Source organism: Nerophis lumbriciformis, linkage group LG12 (assembly GCF_033978685.3).
Source record: "Nerophis lumbriciformis linkage group LG12, RoL_Nlum_v2.1, whole genome shotgun sequence".
Taxonomy (NCBI): Eukaryota; Metazoa; Chordata; class Actinopteri; order Syngnathiformes; family Syngnathidae; genus Nerophis; species Nerophis lumbriciformis.
This window is the reverse complement of record NC_084559.2, coordinates 8,911,017-8,933,145: the sequence shown is the minus strand read 5'-3', so window position 1 is coordinate 8,933,145 and position 22,129 is coordinate 8,911,017. Positions and strand designations below refer to the sequence as shown.

The 22,129-nt window shown below is 40.1% G+C and overlaps 1 protein-coding gene across 2 annotated transcripts in view; it reads left to right on the top strand.

The window, feature by feature from the left end:
- The window catches only part of LOC133622994 (RNA-binding protein Musashi homolog 1), an 89,709-nt gene extending 85,829 nt beyond the window's left edge, over window positions 1-3,880 (top strand). For both annotated transcript variants that reach the window (XM_072914292.1, XM_072914291.1), the window contains exons 14-15: window positions 3,132-3,177; window positions 3,263-3,880. In XM_072914292.1, coding sequence (XP_072770393.1) covers window positions 3,132-3,173 — 42 coding nt within the window. In that variant the 3' untranslated portion in view covers window positions 3,174-3,177; window positions 3,263-3,880. The remainder of the gene's footprint in view (window positions 1-3,131; window positions 3,178-3,262) is intronic.
- Window positions 3,881-22,129: the final 18,249 nt, after the last annotated feature.

Genomic DNA, 22,129 nt, shown 5'->3' with positions numbered 1-22,129 from the left:
AAGTTGGCAATTCCCCCTTCAAGACAAAAAAGTACTAAAAACAGTCACTTTTGCCTCTTTGAGCTGTAATTTGACCCCCTTAACATGCTTCAAAACTCACCAAACTGAACGCACACATCAGGACTGGCAAAAATTGCGATCTAATAAAAAAAACCTAACCCCAAATCTCAAAATTGCGCTCTCGCGCAAATTTGGAATAAAACGCACAAAAAACTACTCCTTGGAAGACAAAAATGACAAAACTGCCTGTAACTCCCACTGGGAAGGTCAGAGAGACATTAAACAAAAACCTCTATGTAGGTCTCACTTAGACCTACATTTCATAGATTGACAACCCCCAGCAAAAATCAACAGGAAGTTTGCTATTCCCTCTTCAAAACAAATTTTTTGTAAAAACCGGTCACCTTCCTTCAAAAACGAACTCCTCTGAGCGCGTTTGTCGTTTCGCCTTCTCTGTCCTACTAACACAGGAGAGAGATTGAACCCTTGTGATTACAATGACAGAAGCGCTTTTTTTCTAACTGCTCCGGTTTTGATTTTATGACCCTTCAAAGACCCGCTGCGCTGATGCTGCTGCGCTGCTGTTTTTTTAAGATGGCTGCTTAAAAGCAGGAAGCACCAACGTGCCCACACAATGCAGACAAGGTAGGTACACTAGACAAAAGTCTTGGGACACTTCAGACTAAAAGTAGACAAAAGTATTGGGACACTTATGACTATCACTGGACAAAAGTATTGGGACACTTATGACTAGCACTGGACAAAAGTATTGGGACATTTAGGACTAGCACCTGCCAAATACGCGGGGCCGACCAACGCTGCTTGCAGCTTTAATTATTATTGTTTTGATCAGCCGCACTAATAACCATATTATGAGTTTATTAATCAATCAACAAAACAATACACAACAACACCACAACAATGCAATCCAATTCCAATTCCCAGCAACATTAAAAACAACAATAAACAGAACAATTGAGGACACATAAATCCAAATGTAGTGAAACAAAAATGAACATTATCGACAGGGACAGGTACCGACAGACCAAGCGGTGTGCGGCTTCAGCGGTCGCGGAGGCAAAAACTCGGACATGGGAGGAGTTCGGGGAAGCCATGGAAAACGACTTCCGGACGGCTTCGAAGCAATTCTGGACCACCATCCGCCACCTCAGGAAGGGGAAGCAGTGCACTATCAACACCGTGTATGGTGAGGATGGTGTTCTGCTGACCTCGACTGTTGATGTTGTGGATCGGTGGAGGGAATACTTCGAAGACCTCCTCAATCCCACCAACACGTCTTCTTATGAGGAAGCAGTGCCTGGGGAGTCTGTGGTGGGTTCTCCTATTTCTGGGGCTGAGGTTGCTGAGGTAGTTAAAAAGCTCCTCGGTGGCAAGGCCCCGGGGGTGGATGAGATCCGCCCGGAGTTCCTTAAGGCTCTGGATGCTGTGGGGCTGTCTTGGTTGACAAGACTCTGCAACATCGCGTGGACATCGGGGGCGGTACCTCTGGATTGGCAGACCGGGGTGGTGGTTCCTCTCTTTAAGAAGGGGAACCGGAGGGTGTGTTCTAACTATCGTGGGATCACACTCCTCAGCCTTCCCGGTAAGGTCTATTCAGGTGTACTGGAGAGGAGGCTACGCCGGATAGTCGAACCTCGGATTCAGGAGGAACAGTGTGGTTTTCATTCTGGTCGTGGAACTGTGGACCAGCTCTATACTCTTGGCAGGGTCCTTGAGGGTGCATGGGAGTTTGCCCAACCAGTCTACATGTGTTTTGTGGACTTGGAGAAGGCATTCGACCGTGTCCCTCGGGAAGTCCTGTGGGGAGTGCTTGGAGAGTATGGGGTATCGGACTGTCTGATTGTGGCAGTCCGCTCCCTGTATGATCAGTGTCAGAGCTTGGTCCGCATTGCCGGCAGTAAGTCGGACACGTTTCCAGTGAGGGTTGGACTCCGCCAAGGCTGCCCTTTGTCACCTATTCTGTTCATAACTTTTATGGACAGAATTGCTAGGCGCAGTCAAGGCGTTGAGGGGATCTGGTTTGGTGGCTGCAGGATTAGGTCTCTGCTTTTTGCAGATGATGTGGTCCTGATGGCTTCATCTGGCCAGGATCTTCAGCTCTCACTGGATCGGTTCGCAGCCGAGTGTGAAGCGACTGGGATGAGAATCAGCACCTCCAAGTCCGAGTCCATGGTTCTCGCCCGGAAAAGGGTGGAGTGCCATCTCCGGGTTGGGGAGGAGATCTTGCCCCAAGTGGAGGAGTTCAAGTACCTCGGAGTCTTGTTCACGAGTGAGGGAAGAGTGGATCGTGAGATCGACAGGCGGATCGGTGCGGCGTCTTCAGTAATGCGGACGCTGTATCGATCCGTTGTGGTGAAGAAAGAGCTGAGCCGGAAGGCAAAGCTCTCCATTTACCGGTCGATCTACGTTCCCATCCTCACCTATGGTCATGAGCTTTGGGTTATGACCGAAAGGACAAGATCACGGGTACAAGCGGCTGAAATGAGTTTCCTCCGCCGGGTGGCGGGGCTCTCCCTTAGAGATAGGGTGAGAAGCTCTGCCATCCGGGAGGAGCTCAAAGTAAAGCCGCTGCTCCTCCACATGGAGAGGAGCCAGATGAGGTGGTTCGGGCATCTGGTCAGGATGCCACCCGAACGCCTCCCTAGGGAGGTGTTTAGGGCACGTCCGACCGGTAGGAGGCCGCGGGGAAGACCCAGGACACGTTGGGAAGACTATCTCTCCCGGCTGGCCTGGGAACGCCTCGGGGTCCCACAGGAAGAGCTGGACGAAGTGGCTGGGGAGAGGGAAGTCTGGGCTTCCCTGCTTAGGCTGCTGCCCCCGCGACCCGACCTCGGATAAGCGGAAGAAGATGGATGGATGGATGGATGGATCCCGGTGTGCCCCGCCTCGCTGCTTGCTCGCCGTCCACGCCTCCTCGCCACCATCTTGGAGCGGGCTGAGGTGTGCCCTGCCTCGCTGTCGGACTGCCGGCCCGCCTCTCCACACATATCACTTGCTGTTCAAAGCAAAGAAAATAAATCTGCAATGATCTCCTTTGACATCTATTTGACCTTCAATTCACTCTGCAGCTTCAAACTACACAAAGTTGAACCTTCCATGTTCCCTTACAGGGCCCGCTGATCGCCACCGCCTTCACTAACGGCTACCACTGAGAACGTGAGGGAACTTTCTGCTTTTTTTTATAGTGGAAACATACAGTTTGATATCACGTGTAGACTCATGTATCTTGTTTGTGTGTCAGTGCAGATGTGTTGAAGTGTGATGCAGATGTGTTGAAGTGTGATGTGGAGCTGCAGGGAGTTGAAGCTGTTTTGCAGCTGATCTAGTCTGTCTCTGTGTTCACCTGCTACTCAACTTGTCACACACACACACACACACACACACACACACACACACACACACACACTGACATCAACCTCACCTCAGTAAAATCTCCCTTTTAAAAAAAAAGGCATATTTTTTTGTGTAAAAGCCATCAAAAAGAAAAACACACACATACACACACACACACACACACACACACACACACACACACACACACACACACACACACACACACACACTGACATAAACCTCACCTCAGTAAAATCTCCCTTTAAAAAAAAAAGGCATATTTTTTTGTGTAAAAGCCATCAAAAAGAAGAAAACACACACACACACACACACACACACACACACACACACACACACACACACACGCACACACACACACACACTCACACTGACATCAACCTCACCTCAGTAAAATCTCCCTTTAAAAAATGGCATATTTTTTTGTGTAAAAGCCATCAAAAAGAAGAAAACACACACACACACACACACACACACACACACACACACACACACACACACACACACACACATGCTGTCATTTTATTGTGTTATTTTGATCCTCTTCTGTTTGCCGTTTTGAGCGATGGCTGCATTCTTGGCGACTCGCTTTAGCTGACCTCTGAACCCAACTCCTCTCCTGATGAGCTGTCAGTCAGGAGAGCTCCACTGAAAAAAAAAAAAAAAACTGTTCATAATGAATTTTAACATGTTTTGTGATCAATTCTGTTTCTTGAAAATGTGTCACAAAGTGTATCTCTTAGGTTTTTTTTTAACAAAATTGCGTTACCTTTTATAAAAAGCCCAAAAGCAGTGAAGTTGTGTAAATGGTAAATAAAAAGAGAATACAACAAATCCTTTTCAACTTATATTCAATTGAATAGACTGCAAAGACAAGATATTTCATGTTCACACTCACATTATTTTTAATGCAAATAATCATAAACATAGAATTTAATGGCAGCAACACATTGCAAAAAAGGCATTTTTTACCAGTGTGTTACATGGCCTTTCCTTTTAACAACACTCAGTAAAGGTTTGGGAACTGAGGAGACACATTTTTGAAGTGGAATTCTTTCCCATTCTTGCTTGATGTACAGCTTAAGTTGTTCAACAGTCCGGGGGTCTCTCTTGTGGTATTTTAGGCTTCATAATGCGGCCTTGTCTTGCTGAAATAAGCAGGGGCGTCCATGGTAACGTTGCTTGGATGGCAACATATGTTGCTCCAAAACCTGTATGTACCTTTCAGCATTAATGGTGCCTTCACAGATGTGTAAGTTACCCATGTCTTGGCCACTAATACACCCCCATACCATCACACATGCTGCCTGTTACACTTTGACCCTAGAACAATCCGGATGGTTCTTTTCCTCTTTGGTCCGGAGGACACGCATACTTGCCAACCTTGAGACCTCCGATTTCGGGAGGTGGGGGGGTGGAGGGTGGCGGGCGTGGTCGGGGGTGGGGCGTGGCGTGGTTGGGGGCGTGGTTAAGAGGGGAGGAGTATATTGACAGCTAGAATTCACCAAGTCAAGTATTTAATACACATTTATATATATATATATATATATATATATATATATATATATATATATGTCTTAATAAGGTTATCCAAAAAATAGTGCTCGATACCGTAGTCGAGCGCAATATATGTATGTGTGGGAAAAAAAATCACAAGTCTATTTCATCTCTACAGGCCTGTTTCATGAGGGGGGGTACCCTCAATCATCAGGAGATTTTAATGGGAGCATTCGATAGACGGAAACACCTCCTAGGTAACACATGAGCCAATCACCACGCCCCTAAGCCAGCCTGTACCCACCCACTCTGTGCCCTATATAAACCATGGTATGCGAATGCTCCCATTAAAATCTCCTGATGATTGAGGGTACCCCCCCCTCATGAAACAGGCCTGTAGAGATGAAATAGACTTGTGATTTTTTTTTTCACACACATACATATATATATATATATATATATATATATATATATATATATATATATATATATATATATATATATATATATATATATATATATATATATATATATATATATATATATATATATATATATATATATATATATATACATACATACATCCTGAAAATAAGCAAACAAAGCTGTGTTTGGATAATTGATACTTCAAACTTGCATAAATAAATATTAAGGAATATAACATAACTTGGCTTCTGAGAGCTTCAAAATGTAATGAATAAAATGCTAAAGTTGTTGATAAACAAGCAATTATTTTAATAATTAAATATGGTCATTTTAAATGAATTATTATGATAATTTAAAATTAATTATTTCAAATATGTTTATTTTAACAATGTATAATTCTATGGCTGGATGTAATAAGGAGTCTGAAAAAATACAAATAAAAATACAATTAATTTTGATGTTTTTAGCAAAATATAGTAAAAATGTATTTAGTTATTTAAAAAATATATATATATATATATATATATATTTATTTTTAGGTAAGATAAACATAATAATACAATTTATCTCTAGTCTGGATGATTTAGTTCTTGTCACCCTGTTGTCCTCCCGTCGTGAAAAAAGGCTGTCCTCACTCAGGTCCTCATGGAGCTGGAGGGGGCGTGGCCTCCAGCTCCGGCTGAAAATCGGGAGGTTTTCGGGAGAATATTTGTCCCGGGAGGTTTTCGGGAGAGGCGCTGAATTTCGGGAGTCTCCCGGAAAAAAGGGTTGGCAAGTATGTGACACGACCTCCACAGTCTCCAAAAACAATTTGAAATGTTTGCGTCAGTCCATCTTAGATGAGCTCGGGCCCAGCGAAGCCGGCGGCGTTTCTGGGTGTTGTTGATAAATGGCTCTGGCTTTGCATAGTAGAGTTTTAACTTGCACTTACAGATGTAGCGACCAACTGTAGTTACTGACAGTGGTTTTCTGAAGTGTTCCTGAGCCCATGTGGTGATATCCTTTACACACGGAAGTCGGTTTTTGATGCAGTCGCGTCCTTGCCGCTTACGTGCAGTGATTTCTCCGGATTCTCTGAACCTTTTGATGATATTACGGAGCGTAGATGGCGAAATCCCTAAATTCCTTGTTGAGAAATGTTGTTCTTAAACAATTTGCTCAGGCATTTGTTGACAAAGTGGTGACCCTCGCCCCCGTCCTTGTTTGTGAATGACTGAGCATTTCATGGAAATATACCCAATCATGGCACCCACCTGTTCCCAATTAGCCTGTTCACCTGTGGGATGTTCCAAATAAGTCTTTGATGAGCATTCCTCAACTTTCTCACTCTTTTTTGCCACTTGTGCCAGCTTTTGTGAAACATGTTGCAGGCATCAAATTCCAAATGAGCTAATATTTGCAAAAAAACACCAAAGTTTCTCAGTGTGAACATGAAATATCTTGTCTTTGCAGTCTATTCAATTGAATATAAGTTGAAAAGGATTTGTTGTATTCTCTTTTTATTGACCATTTACACAACGTGACAACTTCACTGCTTTTGGGGGTGTTTTGTAAAAGAAAAGGAGGTTCATTGGTCTCAGTTACATGGTCGGCCTACGTGAGCTATACCATGTTGTAAAATACTGTAAATATGACTTTTGTTTGGGGGTGAAGGAAGAGCTACTTAGAAAAGTTGCAACGTTTGCTTCTTGACGTCAATCCTTGCATCGGACACGTCACACGTCACAGGTGGAGTATGTGTCCCTCACTTTTGCTTTCTGTTTCTCTGTCATTTCACTGAACATCTCAGCAAGGAGACAATTGTCTTTATTTCTATTTCATTGTTTTGTTAAATGCTCTCTTCATGGCTGTTTTGTTACATTGTCATATTGTTAAAACTGTGATTTTTAAGATGTGAATATTGTTTATGGAGGAACATGAAGGACTGATCTGTTAAGCACACACACACACACACACACACACACACAAACACACTTTCTTGTATTTGTTACCTTCTTGAGACCTGAGAAAAATGCCCGCCTCTTTAGGACCAGCCTTTCTAGATCTATAAAGATTAGTATTGACAACATTAATAATATATACATACTATGCAAATATAAAAAAGATTGTTGTGAAAAATGAGTTGGAAATTCACAAAAAAAAAGGTCACAATTCCACAAGAAAAACTTAGAATTTTGGTAGTACTATAATAAAAGTTGTAATTTCACTCAACACAAGTCAAAATTTTACAAGAAAAACGGAACATTTCCGTAATTTTATGATAAAAGTTGGAATTTTCCTCAAAAACAGTCGCAATTTTACAAAAAAAAGCTTAAAATGTTGTCGATTTTATGAAAAGAGTCATGATTTTTCTCGACAAAAGTCACAACTTTATAAGAAAACTTAAAAATGTTGGCAATATTGTAATAATAATCAGAATTTTACTTGACAAATGTCATAATTTTACTCCAAAAAATGTCACTATTTTACAAGAACAACAAAAACATCTGCAATATTGTGATAAAAGTGTGAATTTTGTATGACAAATGTCACCATTTTGCATTTTTTTACATAAAAAAGTAATAGTTTTACAAGATAATATTGCAATATGACAGAAACAAAAAGAATATGAGAAATTGTTCCCGATTTTATAAGAAAAAAGTCGACACTGTGAGAAAAAGACTGCTTTTAGTTATTTTGTTGTTTTTTTGTCTGTAATTCGCTTTTAATCTTCATTATTTACTTGGAGTTACTACAATATGTCTCTATATACATATTTATTTACATTTTTTCATTAATTTTGGCCAAAGGGGGCGCATTTCAATTTCTTACACACACTTGTTATTTCATATGTTGACCAGAGGGGGAGCACTTTTAAAAGCGACACACAGTCAATTTGAAAAATCCCCAGCAGGGTGCAAATGAGACATTGTCTATTAGATGCAATGCTTTTAGTTATTTTGTTGTAATTTCACTCAACACAAGTCATAATTTTACAAGAAAAACGGAACATTTCTGTAATTTTATGATAAAAGTTGGAATTTTCCTCAAAAACAGTCGCAATTTTACAAAAAAAAGCTTAAAATGTTGTCGATTTTATGAAAAGAGTCACGATTTTTCTCGACAAAAGTCACAACTTTATAAGAAAACTTAAAATGTTGGCAATGTTGTAATAATAATCAAAATTTTACTTTGCAAAAATCATGACAAATGTCATAATTTTACTCAAAAAATGTCATTTTTTTACAAGAACAACAAAAACATCTGCAATATTGTGATAAAAGTCTGAATTTTGTATGACAAATTTCACCATTTTGCATTTTTTACATAAAAAAGTAATAGTTTGACGATAAACAATTGCAATATGACAGAAACAGAAAGAATATGAGAAATTGTTCCCGATTTTATAAGAAAAAAGTCGACACTGTGAGAAAAAATTTAGAATTTTGGTAGTATTATAATAAAAGTTGTAATTTCACTCAACACAAGTCATAATTTTACAAGAAAAACGGAACATTTCTGTAATTTTATGATAAAAGTTGGAATTTTCCTCAAAAACAGTCGCAATTTTACAAAAAAAAGCTTAAAATGTTGGCGATTTTATGAAAAGAGTCACGATTTTTCTCGACAAAAGTCACAACTTTATAAGAAAACTTAAAAATGTTGGCAATATTGTAATAATAATCAGAATTTTACTTGACAAATGTCATAATTTTACTCAAAAAATGTCACTATTTTACAAGAACAACAAAAACATCTGCAATATTGTGATAAAAGTCTGAATTTTGTATGACAAATGTCACCATTTTGCATTTTTTACATAAAAAAGTAATAGTTTGACGATAAACAATTGCAATACGACAGAAACAGAAAGAATATGAGAAATTGTTCCCGATTTTATAAGAAAAAAGTCGACACTGTGAGAAAAAATTTAGAATTTTGGTAGTATTATAATAAAAGTTGTAATTTCACTCAACACAAGTCATAATTTTACAAGAAAAACGGAACATTTCCGTAATTTTATGATAAAAGTTGGAATTTTCCTCAAAAACAGTCGCAATTTTACAAAAAAAAAGCTTAAAATGTTGGCGATTTTATGAAAAGAGTCATGATTTTACTCGACAAATGTCACAACTTTATGAGAAAACTTAAAAATGTTGGCAATATTGTAATAATAATCAAAATTTTACTTGGCAAAAATCATGACAAATGTCATAATTTTACTCAAAAAATGTCATTTTTTTACAAGAACAACAAAAACATCTGCAATATTGTGATAAAAGTCTGAATTTTGTATGACAAATGTCACCATTTTGCATTTTTTTTACATAAAAAAGTAATAGTTTGACGATAAACAATTGCAATATGACAGAAACAGAAAGAATAAGAGAAATTGTTCCCGATTTTATAAGAAAAAAGTCGACACTGTGAGAAAAAGACTGCTTTTAGTAATTTTTTTTGTTTTTTTGTCTGTAATTCGCTTTTAATCTTCATTATTTACTTGGAGTTACTACAATATGTCTCTATATACATATTTATTTACATTTTTTCATTCATTTTGGCCAAAGGGGGCGCATTTCAATTTATTACACACACTTGTTATTTCATATGTTGACCAGACGGGGAGCACTTTTAAAAAGCGACACACAGTCAATTTGAAAAATCCCCAGCAGGGTGCAAATGAGACATTGTCTATTAGATGCAATGCTTTTAGTTATTTTGTTGTAATTTCACTCAACACAAGTCATAATTTTACAAGAAAAACGGAACATTTCTGTAATTTTATGATAAAAGTTGGAATTTTCCTCAAAAACAGTCGCAATTTTACAAAAAAAAAGCTTAAAATGTTGGCGATTTTATGAAAAGAGTGACGATTTTTCTCGACAAAAGTCACAACTTTATAAGAAAACTTAAAATGTTGGCAATGTTGTAATAATAATCAAAATTTTACTTGGCAAAATCATGACAAATGTCATAATTTTACTCAAAAAATGTCATTTTTTTACAAGAACAACAAAAACATCTGCAATATTGTGATAAAAGTCTGAATTTTGTATGACAAATTTCACCATTTTGCATTTTTTACATAAAAAAGTAATAGTTTGACGATAAACAATTGCAATATGACAGAAACAGAAAGAATATGAGAAATTGTTCCCGATTTTATAAGAAAAAAGTCGACACTGTGAGAAAAAATTTAGAATTTTGGTAGTACTATAATAAAAGTTGTAATTTCACTCAACACAAGTCATAATTTTACAAGAAAAACGGAACATTTCCGTAATTTTATGATAAAAGTTGGAATTTTCCTCAAAAACAGTCGCAATTTTACAAAAAAAAGCTTAAAATGTTGTCGATTTTATGAAAAGAGTCACGATTTTTCTCGACAAAAGTCACAACTTTATAAGAAAACTTAAAAATGTTGGCAATATTGTAATAATAATCAGAATTTTACTTGACAAATGTCATAATTTTACTCAAAAAATGTCACTATTTTACAAGAACAACAAAAACATCTGCAATATTGTGATAAAAGTCTGAATTTTGTATGACAAATGTCACCATTTTGCATTTTTTTTACATAAAAAAGTAATAGTTTTACGAGAAAATATTGCAATATGACAGAAACAAAAAGAATATGAGAAATTGTTCCCGATTTTATAAGAAAAAGTCGACAGACTGCTTTTAGTTATTTTGTTGTTGTTGAATTTTTTGTCTGTAATTGGCTTTTAATCTTCATTATTTACTTGGAGTTACTACAATATGTCTCTATATACATATTTATTTACATTTTTTCATTAATTTTGGCCAAAGGGGGCGCATTTCAATTTCTCACACACACTTGTTATTTCATATGTTGACCAGAGGGGGAGCACTTTTAAAAGCGACACACAGTCAATTTGAAAAATCCCCAGCAGGGTGCAAATGAGATCTCTATTAGATGCAATGCTTTCCTGTATTGGTACCATTATTTTGATCATAACTTGTTCACCGGTCCTCATATGGAAGGTACTTTTCCTTCTTCATGTCTCAAGAAGGGCAGCAATACAAGAACACACACACACACACACACACACACACACACACACACACACACACACACACTTTCTGCTGATTGTGTGTTTGCGTGTGACATTGTTTCCCCAAGCATGTTTTTTTTTTGGTTGGTTGTTTTCTTTTGGGTTGTATACCTCCATGCAAATGTGAAAATTGAACTTTTGAATAATACATTAACATTTGTATTGGAAAGGTGGAAATGTCACGTCCATTTCTGCATATCAGAGCTATTTTTACACCCAAATTGAAAGTGAACAGAAGGTTGCACTGGCTGACCAACATCAAGTCATTTGTCAGAATAATAATAATAATAAAGCACTCTCAATCTACAGTGTATACTTCTTCATGTTGTCATTTACCTGCTGCAGGTACTTTGTACTTTGATGCTGGAAATATACTCATCTTGTCAACACTGTAACCTGAATTTCATTATTCTGTCATGTTGTTTCTTTTGAGGAAAAAAAAAAAAAAAAACTTTTTAAAATTCCTAATAAATTATTCAAAAATATTCCAGTGATGTTTCATTACTTACCTTTTTTCCCCACAATGACCCTCATCTTTTTTTATAATATTGTTTTTCAGTATTGGTGTTTGATTTTACTGTTAGTAGGAATGAAGCACACTTATTGAATAGTTTTATTACTCTTAAACAAGAAGGTAATGTTGTTATTCCTCAGACATTGCAATGCAAAATAAATTATTCTTATGTCCATAATCTTTTTTTTAAATTTACTGCTAATTAATACCACTTAATAAATCATATTATTATTTTTTGTTTACAATGTGGAGCCGTTTATAGCCATCCATCCATCCATCTTCTTCCGCTTATCCGAGGTCGGGTCGCGGGGGCAGCAGCCTAAGCAGGGAAGCCCAGACTTCCCTCTCCCCAGCCACTTGGTCCAGCTCCTCCCGGGGGATCCCGAGGCGTTCCCAGGCCAGCCGGGAGACATAGTCTTCCCAGCGTGTCCTGGGTCTTCCCCGTGGCCTCCTACCGGTCGGACGTGCCCGAAACACCTTCCTAGGGAGGCGTTCGGGTGGCATCCTGACCAGATGCCCGAACCACCTCATCTGGCTCCTCTCCATGTGGAGGAGCAGCGGCTTTACTTTGAGCTCCTCCCGGATGACAGAGCTTCTCACCCTATCTCTAAGGGAGAGCCCCGCCACTCGGCGGAGGAAACTCATTTGGGCCGCTTGTACCCGTGATCTTGTCCTTTCGGTCATAACCCAAGCTCATGACCATAGGTGAGGATGGGAACGTAGATCGACCGGTAAATTGAGAGCTTTGCCTTCCGGCTCAGCTCCTTCTTCACCACAACGGATCGATACAGCGTCCGCATTACTGAAGACGCCGCACCGATCCGCCTGTCGATCTCACGATCCACTTTTCCCCCACTCGTGAACAAGACTCCGAGGTACTTGAACTCCTCCACTTGGGGCAAGATCTCCTCCCCAACCCGGAGATGGCACTCCACCCTTTTCCGGGAGAGAACCATGGACTCGGACTTGGAGGTGCTGATTCCCATCCCAGTCGCTTCACACTCGGCTGCGAACCGATCCAGCGATAGCTGAAGATCTTGGCCGGAGGAAGCCATCAGGACCACATCATCTGCAAATAGCAGAGACCTAATCCTGCAGCCACCAAACCAGACCCCCTCAACGCCCTGACTGCGCCTAGAAATTCTGTCCATAAAGGTTATGAACAGAATGGGTGACAAAGGGCAGCCTTGGCGGAGTCCAACCCTCACTGGAAACGTGTCCGACTTACTGCCGGCAATGCGGACCAAGCTCTGGCACTGATCATACAGGGAGCGGACCGCCACAATAAGACAGTCCGTTACCCCATACTCTCTGAGCACTCCCCACAGGACTTCCCGGGGTACACGGTCGAATGCCTTCTCCAAGTCCACAAAGCACATGTAGACTGGTTGGGCAAACTCCCATGCACCCTCAAGAACCCTGCCGAGAGTATAGAGCTGGTCCACAGTTCCACGACCAGGACGAAAACCACACTGTTCCTCCTGAATCCGAGGTTGGACTATCCGGCGTAGCCTCCTCTCCAGTACACCTGAATAGACCTTACCGGGAAGGCTGAGGAGTGTGATCCCACGATAGTTGGAACACACCCTCCGGTTCCCCTTCTTAAAGAGAGGAACCACCACCCCTGTCTGCCAATCCAGAGGTACCGCCCCCGATGTCCACGCAATGTTGCAGAGTCTTGTCAACCAAGACAGCCCCACAACATCCAGAGCCTTAAGGAACTCCGGGCGGATCTCATCCACCCCCGGGGCCTTGCCACCGAGGAGCTTTTTAACTACATCGGCAACCTCAGCCCCAGAAATAGGAGAGCCCACCACAGACTCCCCAGGCCCTGCTTCCTCATAGGAAGACGTGCTGGTAGGATTGAGGAGGTCTTCGAAGTATTCCCTCCACCGATCCACAACATCCGCAGTCGAGGTCAGCAGAGCACCATCCCCACCATACACGGTGTTGACACTGCACTGCTTCCCCTTCCTGAGGCGGCGGATGGTGGTCCAGAATTGCTTCGAAGCCGTCCGGAAGTCTTTTTCCATGGCCTCCCCGAACTCCTCCCATGTCCGAGTTTTTGCCTCCGCGACCGCTGAAGCGGCACACCGCTTGGCCTGTCGGTACCTGTCCGCTGCCTCAGGAGTCCTATGAGCCAAAAGAACCCGATAGGACTCCTTCTTCAGCCTGACGGCATCCCTCACCGCCGGCGTCCACCAACGGGTTCTAGGATTACCGCCACGACAGGCACCAACTACCTTGCGGCCACAGCTCCAATCGGCCGCCTCGACAACAGAGGTACGGAACATCGGGCCGTTTATAGCGCTACTTGCCTTTTATTTTTATATTCCATTGTCATACTTGCCAACCCTCCCCATTTTCCCGGGAGACTCCCGAATTTCAGTGCCCCTCCCGAAAATCTCCCGGGGCAACCATTTTCACGAATTTCTCCCGATTTCCACCCGGACAACAATATTGTGGGCGTGCCTTAAAGGCACTGCCTTTAGCGTCCTCTACGACCTGTCGTCGCATCCGCTTTTTTTCCTCCTTACGGCTTTTACACACACACACACAAGTGAATGCAACTCATACTTGGTCAACAGCCATACAGGTCACACTGAGGGTGGCCGTATAAACAACTTTAACACTGTTACAAATATGCGCCACACTGTGAACCCACACCAAACAAGAATGACAAACACGTTTCGGGAGAACATCCGCACCGTAACACAACATAAACACAACAGAACAAATACCCAGAATCCCTTGCAGCACTAACTCTTCTGGGACGCTACAATATACACCCCCGCCACCCCCAACCCCACCCACCTCAACCAGTCGGAGGCAGATATTTACATATATCCGAATTTTTCTTCCATTTCTTTGTCATATTTGAAAACAGCTCGCGTTTTCCATTTCTTCTCTTGATGCTCTGTCAGCAAGTGAACTGTGTGTGTTAACCTTGAGTTCTTTGGAATGTATTATGGCTAGGGAGACGTTGTGCTTGTATTATGGCTAGGGAGGGGGAAGGAAAGAGGGGTTTTTGGCGTTGGGAAGACAGACCATTTTGGGAGGCGCAATAGAATGTTCTATGGTTAGACTGGTCTCAAAATGTATATTGGCAAAGCTTTGAAAATATACAACAAAATACCTATTCTGTCTCTGGTGGTTTTTCAACTCAGCTTTAAGTGTCGTAAAGAGCTTGGGAGCGAATTGTGACTTGAATTCCCTGGGAGGAACAACTGGTCCAAAACGCAACACCAGCAATGCATCATCAGAGAGGGTGCTCAGCATGGTTAGAAAGATAGTGTGACAGAGAATAGAACGAGGATGGACAATTCAACCCTAAACTCACTCCTTTCCTGCAAATTAATTTTCACAGATGCTGCCCATACCTATGCTCTTTCAAAGGCTGTGCTACTGGCTGCAAAGTATTGCACTTTCAAATACAAAACCCACCTTCTACCATCCTAGTCACGTCCGTTGTGTCCTTGGGCAAGACACTTCACCCCTTGCTCCTGATGGGTGGTGGTTAGCGCCTTGCATGGCAGCTCCCACCATCAGTGTGTGAATGTGTGTGTGAATGGGTAAATGTGGAAATAGTGTCAAAGCGCTTTGAGTACCTTAAAGGTAGAAAAGCGCTATACAAGTATAACCCATTTACCATTTATTTATAACAATGAGTAGATGAGTGTTATGTGTGTGTATATGTGTAAATAAATGAACACTGAAATTCAAGTATTTATTTTATTTATATATAATATATAAAAAAAATAAATAAAAATAAAATATATATATATATATGTATAATTCACTGAAAGCCAAGTATTTATTTTATCTATAATCATACTTGCCAACCTTGAGACCTTCGATTTCGGGAGGTGGGGGGTGGGAGGGCGGGGGCGTGGTCGGGGGTGGGGCTGGGGGCGTGGTTGGGGGCGTGGTTAAGATATATATATATAAGAAATACTTAACTTTCAGTGAATTTTAGCTATATATATATATATATATATATATATATATATATATAAATAAAATAAATACTTGAATTTCAGTGTTCATTTATTTACACATATACACACACATAACACTCATCTACTCATTGTTGAGTTAAAGGTTGAATTTTCCATCCTTGTTCTATTCTCTGTCACTATTTCAGAACACACACATTATACAAATATACATTATAAAATCAATAAGAAAACTGGAGCTCTAATTTGGGAGTCTGAATCAGGATCAGAAGTTCCTATATAAACATTGCGCACTCGCGTCGCCTTTTTGTATTGATTACTGCAGCTGTGCACTGGATTCATTCACAAATACGAACTACAACTCACAAACACTTTAGAGTTAGGCTCCACCATCAGAATGTGTACTTAAACTTATAAAGATCACATGGATATTATTCAGTGAGTTGATTCACCAAAACTAACCTGTTATACAGGAGGAAAAAGCACACAGGACGTTTCAATTGTTCACAGACTGGTCGCTCTCATCAGAATGACAAGACACTTCCGGTCTGCAGGTGATAGCATTCAATTGGGAAGAAACGCCCTACTGCCCCCTACTGACCAATGTGAATACTGATAAATGTGTAATGACAGCTCCAAAAACGAATTCAAACCACAAAATAAAATAAATAAATCAACACAAAAATGTGACACATTATGGGTGGGTCACATATGCATGTACAGTAGATGGCAGTATTGTCCTGTTTAAAAGTGTCACAACATTGCTGTTTACGGCAGACCAACTGCTTTACGGTAGACGCTGTTGTTGTGTGTTGTCAACACGTCACTAAGGTCCGTCTGAATTTCGGGAGTTTTTCGGGAGAAAATTTGTCCCGGGAGGTTTTCGGGAGAGGCGCTGAATTTCGGGAGTCTCCCGGAAAATCCGGGAGGGTTGGCAAGTATGTTTATAATATATATATATATAAAAAAAATACTTGAATGTCAGTGAATTCTAGCTATAAATATACTCCTTAAAGTGTTTTCTTGCTTCCAACTTCCAAAGAAGCATTTCTGCATCTTGATGCATGAACCATGTTCAGTGTTTCCCATACAAGCATCTACTTCTTCTTGATAAACGTCTATTATAGAAATGAAAGCATTCAATAAGTACAAATATCCTAAATGTGGCTGTTAATGTTGACTGCGGCTTTTCCTTCTAATGAGAGTTTACTTGCTGACTTTGCGACTTCCAAAAGGCTAGAACCTTTACCACAACAGGATGATGATGACTTTGCATATTTTATTATGAGTGTCAGGTAGCAGGTTTATTATGAGTGTCTGGTAGCAGGTTTCAGTGGAAAGCTGTGGGAACCCGAAGAGAAAGCACACCAGGACCAACACGGTAAGCCTAATTGGTGTGTAGGGACGCTGCAGTTTACCTTTTAAATTAAGTAAATGTTACTGCGTACCTGTAATATGTTTGGCTGATTATTACTGGTTCAAGCACTTGGCGGAGAAACAAGTACTCATGCAATGCGCATCCAGGTAATGTTGGAATTTTTCATGCCAACAAACCAGAGGTGGGACCAAGTCATTGTTTTGCAAGTCACAAGTAAGTCTCAAGTCTTTGCCCTCAAGTCCGAGTCAAGTCCCGAGTCAAGACAGGCAAGCCCCGAGTCAAGTCCAAAGTCAAGACTGGAAAGTCTCAAGTCAAGTCCTAAGTCCTGCATTTTGAGTTTCGAGTCCTTTCAAGTCCTTTTAACCACAGACTAATATATTAACACAGATTGTGTATGCTTTTCAAACGCTGTATTTATTTATTAAAACAAGTGCATTTTAAATTGCAGGAAAGAAAATTGTGCTGACATTGCACTTTATAATAGCACTATTAACCAGTCATTTTAAACATGAACTCATTCCTTTACAGAACAAACACATTGAAAAATAAAGTGCAAATGTACTTATTTGTACAAAAGTGTTAACATTGAAAAAACATGACATATACGTGAACATAACAAAAAAGTTGTACTTTTTATATGTCAGGGCCCTATGCTGCATTGCATTTGCAAAAGACCAAATTAGCCAAGAGTCTGTCAGTCATTTGTGCACGATGGGGGCGTAGTATGATGCCACCATGGCTGAAAACTCGCTCCACTGGAGCACTGGAGGCAGGCACTGCCAAGACTCTCATGGCCACTCGGAACAGTGAAGGAAGAGTCTTCATGTTCAATGCCCAGAACAAAAGGGGGGAGAGAGTTGTTTTGGGTTGGTGCACTACTTGTAAGTGTATCTTGTGTTTTTTATGTTGATTTAATTAAAAAAAGAGAAAAAAAAAAAATTATTTCTTGTGCGGCCCGATACCAATCGATCCACGGACCAGTACCGGGCCGCGGCCCGGTGGTTGGGGACCACTGAGGTAAACAACCAACAGTATGTCAGAAAGCTAGCTAAAATGGTACACATATTCATAATATAGTATACATTTTAACTGACCTTTATTTTACTATTTTTGTCTTTTTTTTAGGTGGCTAAAATACGCGGTGCTGCTGACCGCCGTCTAACGTTACGTGTGATATATTGACTAACGTCACCCTGCTTAAAAAAAATCACTGAACAAAAAGTATGAATAAGGTAGTGAACTGCAACAGATTCCCGTGTTTGCAATAACGTTATAACGTTAGCAGTGAGTGAAGTCACAAGTCATTGATGTTAAAGTCTAAGTCGAGTTGCAAGTCTTTTTACATTTTGTCAAGTCCAGTCTAAAGTCATCAAATTCATGACTCGAGTCTGACTCGAGTCCAAGTCATGTGACTCGAGTCCACACCTCTGCAACAAACTAAGTATGCCTGAAATACACAGAGAAGTAAAAAAGCTCCACCTTCTAAATGTGCTTGCTTGATGCTAATTTATACAGGATTTGCCACACACATGGTAGCAATTAGCATTAGTGAACTTATATGGAGGTTTCAACACCTCTAAATGTAGTAATAAAAACAACTACTAAGATAGTAATAATATATTTTATTTTTAAATAGCACTTTCCATTGAGTAAACAACCTAAAAGTGTTGTATTTAAAAAATAAATTAAAAAAAATAAATCCATCCATCCATTTCTACCGCTTGTCCCTTTTGGGGTCGCGGGGGGTGCTGGGGCCTATCTCAGCTGCATTCGGGCGGAAGGCGGGGTACACCCTGGACAAGTCGCCACCTCATCGCAGGGCCAACACAGATAGACAGACAACATTCACACTCACATTCACACACTAGGGATCATTTTGTGTTGTAAAAATAAAAAGATAATAAAAAATAAATAAAATCTAGAGCGCAATTTTGAGTTTTGGGGTTTGGTTTTTTGATTAAAAAGTTTTGCCGTATATTACTGATGTGTGTGTAAAATTTGGTGAGTTTTGAAGTATGTTAAGGGGGTCAAATTACCGCGCAAAGTTGCGGAAGAATAATAATAATAAAACCTTACAAATTCAATAGGTCCTTATGTCCCATTGCATAATACAATGGGCCATGCGGGCCCTAATAAAAACTAGAACAGCCAAATAGCTAAAACTAGTATGCATATATCTAAAAAAAAAGGCTTTTTTTTTTTTTTTTTTTTTTTTAAAGAAGGGTTTTTAAGCCTTTTTTAAAAGCATCCACAGTCTGTGGTGCCCTCAGGTGGTCAGGGAGAGCGTTCCACAGATGCACATTACAATCAAACAAAGTGTGAAAAATAGAATACGTACAGCATAAACACTTAGTGGGGCACAACAAAAGACAAGACTGGCACATTCAGCCTAATAAATCCTCTAAAGGCCTTAATGGCCACATGCGTGGACAGCACCTTTTAGCTCTTATTCCCAAAATGGTGTACACTACTGAATTGGGGTTTTATGGCCGCTTATGTGGACACTTATACTGCCATCTGGTGGTGTCAGAAGAGTATAACATACAAAGGAATTTGGGGGGAAAAAGTGTAAAAAAAAGAATAAGCATGAAGTACACGTTTGTGTACTTATGGACTAAGTACATCATATCAAAACTTGATTCTTAGTTTTTATTCTAATTAGGGTCCAATAAGCCCAAATAGCAAAGATAAATAAAAAAAACATGTAAAGAAACTGCTAGGGGCTTAAATTAATGGCAAAGACTACTTGCAAGCTACAGTATTTACACGACTGCCATCTAGGGTCTTGGAATTGCAATTGCATGCAAAGTCTACTATGTAATACTTGCAAATGAGTCAGGGGTGTCAAACGTACGGACCGAGGGCCGGATTAGGACCGCCAACAGGTTTTATCCGGCCCGCGGGATGAGTTTGCTAAGTATAAAAATTAACTTGGAATTTTTGAATGAAAGAAACTGCTGTTCTAAATGTGTCCACTAGATGTCACAATAGCAATTCTTTGTATCTTTGTAGATGATGTACAAAATAAAGCACATGTTAGTACATCAGTCCAGGAAAATGATCAAACTACATAAATAACATCCTGTAATTTGATTTTAATATTATTTTTTTTTATCTTGCTAGATTGAAAATGAACACCAATGAGTTGACTGATGAACATTATGACATCATTTATTCAGAAAATATAAATAAATTATTAACCGCAACATGTAAGTGTAAAAAAACCCAACAACATTATGATTTGTACATTTTCAGAATGTGCTTGTTCTATTTTTAAACAAAGATCTGAAGTTGTCTTTATTTTTAAGTTATCGTGCCGGGATTTTATCAGTCCGCCCCACTTGGGAGTAGATTTGTCTCCATGTGGCCCCCCATCTAACATGACTTTGACACCCCTGCCCTAAGAAAAGGAAAGTGTTTTGAATATAATTGTCATGAACAACACCGGCCGTATAGGCAAATGCTAAGGGCGCCGTCCATCAGGGGGCGCCACGCCAGTGCCACAAATGTTGGAGAAAAAAAAAAAATTGGTATTATTATTTCTAAATACAAAAAATAATCCCACGTTAATTAAAATGCAAAGTAAAGCCTATTTAATAGAAAAATTATTTGTTACAACACCCGCATGGTGCGCCCCCTCCCTTCCCGTATCATGACTCTTTTTGGACGTCACCACATCAAAAAATCAAGCAACACAACATGTCAAAACGGCCAAAACTGTCAGGTGCCCAGGGAAGAAAAAAGAGAAAAGACATAGTTAGCAGGTAGGTAACGTTAGCCTACATGAAATTATTTGTCTGTTACAGAATGTGATAGTAACCTGGCTTTTTAGCATTAAGCTAATGCTACATGATTCGGCAATTGCTAATCAATAAATAGCTAGTTCCGTTTTAACGTCGGGTTAATATTGTGGAGGGGGCTCAATTGTTATGGAAAATAATAATGTAACGTTAGGTAATTACAGTACTCCCACCTTACATTCCTCAGGGACATTTGTATTAGATCTTTTAAGCAGGTGTTTTTTGTTTACATTGTTATTGCCTTCTGGTTAGCTAATGTTTGCCCTGCAGGTAATCGTCACTTTTCCACCCCTTTATATATTAGGTATAGTTGTAAGTAAAAAAAAAAAGGTCAAAGACAAAGCTATTCGGGTTCTTGTGAGTATATACACTTCACTGCCGATGTGGGGGGGGCGCCACCTAAAATCTTGCCTAGGGCGCCAGATTGGTTAGGGCCGGGCCTGGTCATGAATACGTTTTTTAGTCATAATTTGTCAAATCCTAAAAAAGGAAAAACCCTTCTACACTTTTCACAAAAACTCTCTCACTTCTCATCTTTAAAACTCCTGGACAAGAAATAAGCCGTCAAACTATATTATGCAATTAACAAACACAGATTAGTAGAAAACCCCATTCTGCTTACCTTTTTTTTTTTTAATATTGTTACGAATAATAATAATAATAATAATAATAACTGGGATTTATATAGCGCTTTTCTAAGTACCCGAAGTCGCTTTACACGTAGAACCCTTTAATCATTCACACCTGGTGGTGGTAAGCTACTTTCATAGCCACAGCTGCCCTGGGGTAGACTGACGGAAGCGTGGCTGCAATTTGCGCCAACGGCCCCTCCGACCACCACCTATCTTTCATCATTCAGTTCACCGGTGTGAGTGGCACCGGGGGCAAAGGGTGAAGTGTCCCGCCCAAGGACACAACGGCAGCGATTTTTTGGATGGTAAGAGGCGGGGAGCGAACCTGCAACCCTCAGGTTTCTGGCACGGTTGCTCTACCCACTACGCCATGCCGCCCCCAATAGTAGACTTTGCATGCAATTGCAATTCCAAGACCCAGTCGTGTAAAGACTGTAGCTTGCAAGTAGTCTTTGCCATTCATTTAAGGCCCTAGCTGTTTCTTTACATGCTTTT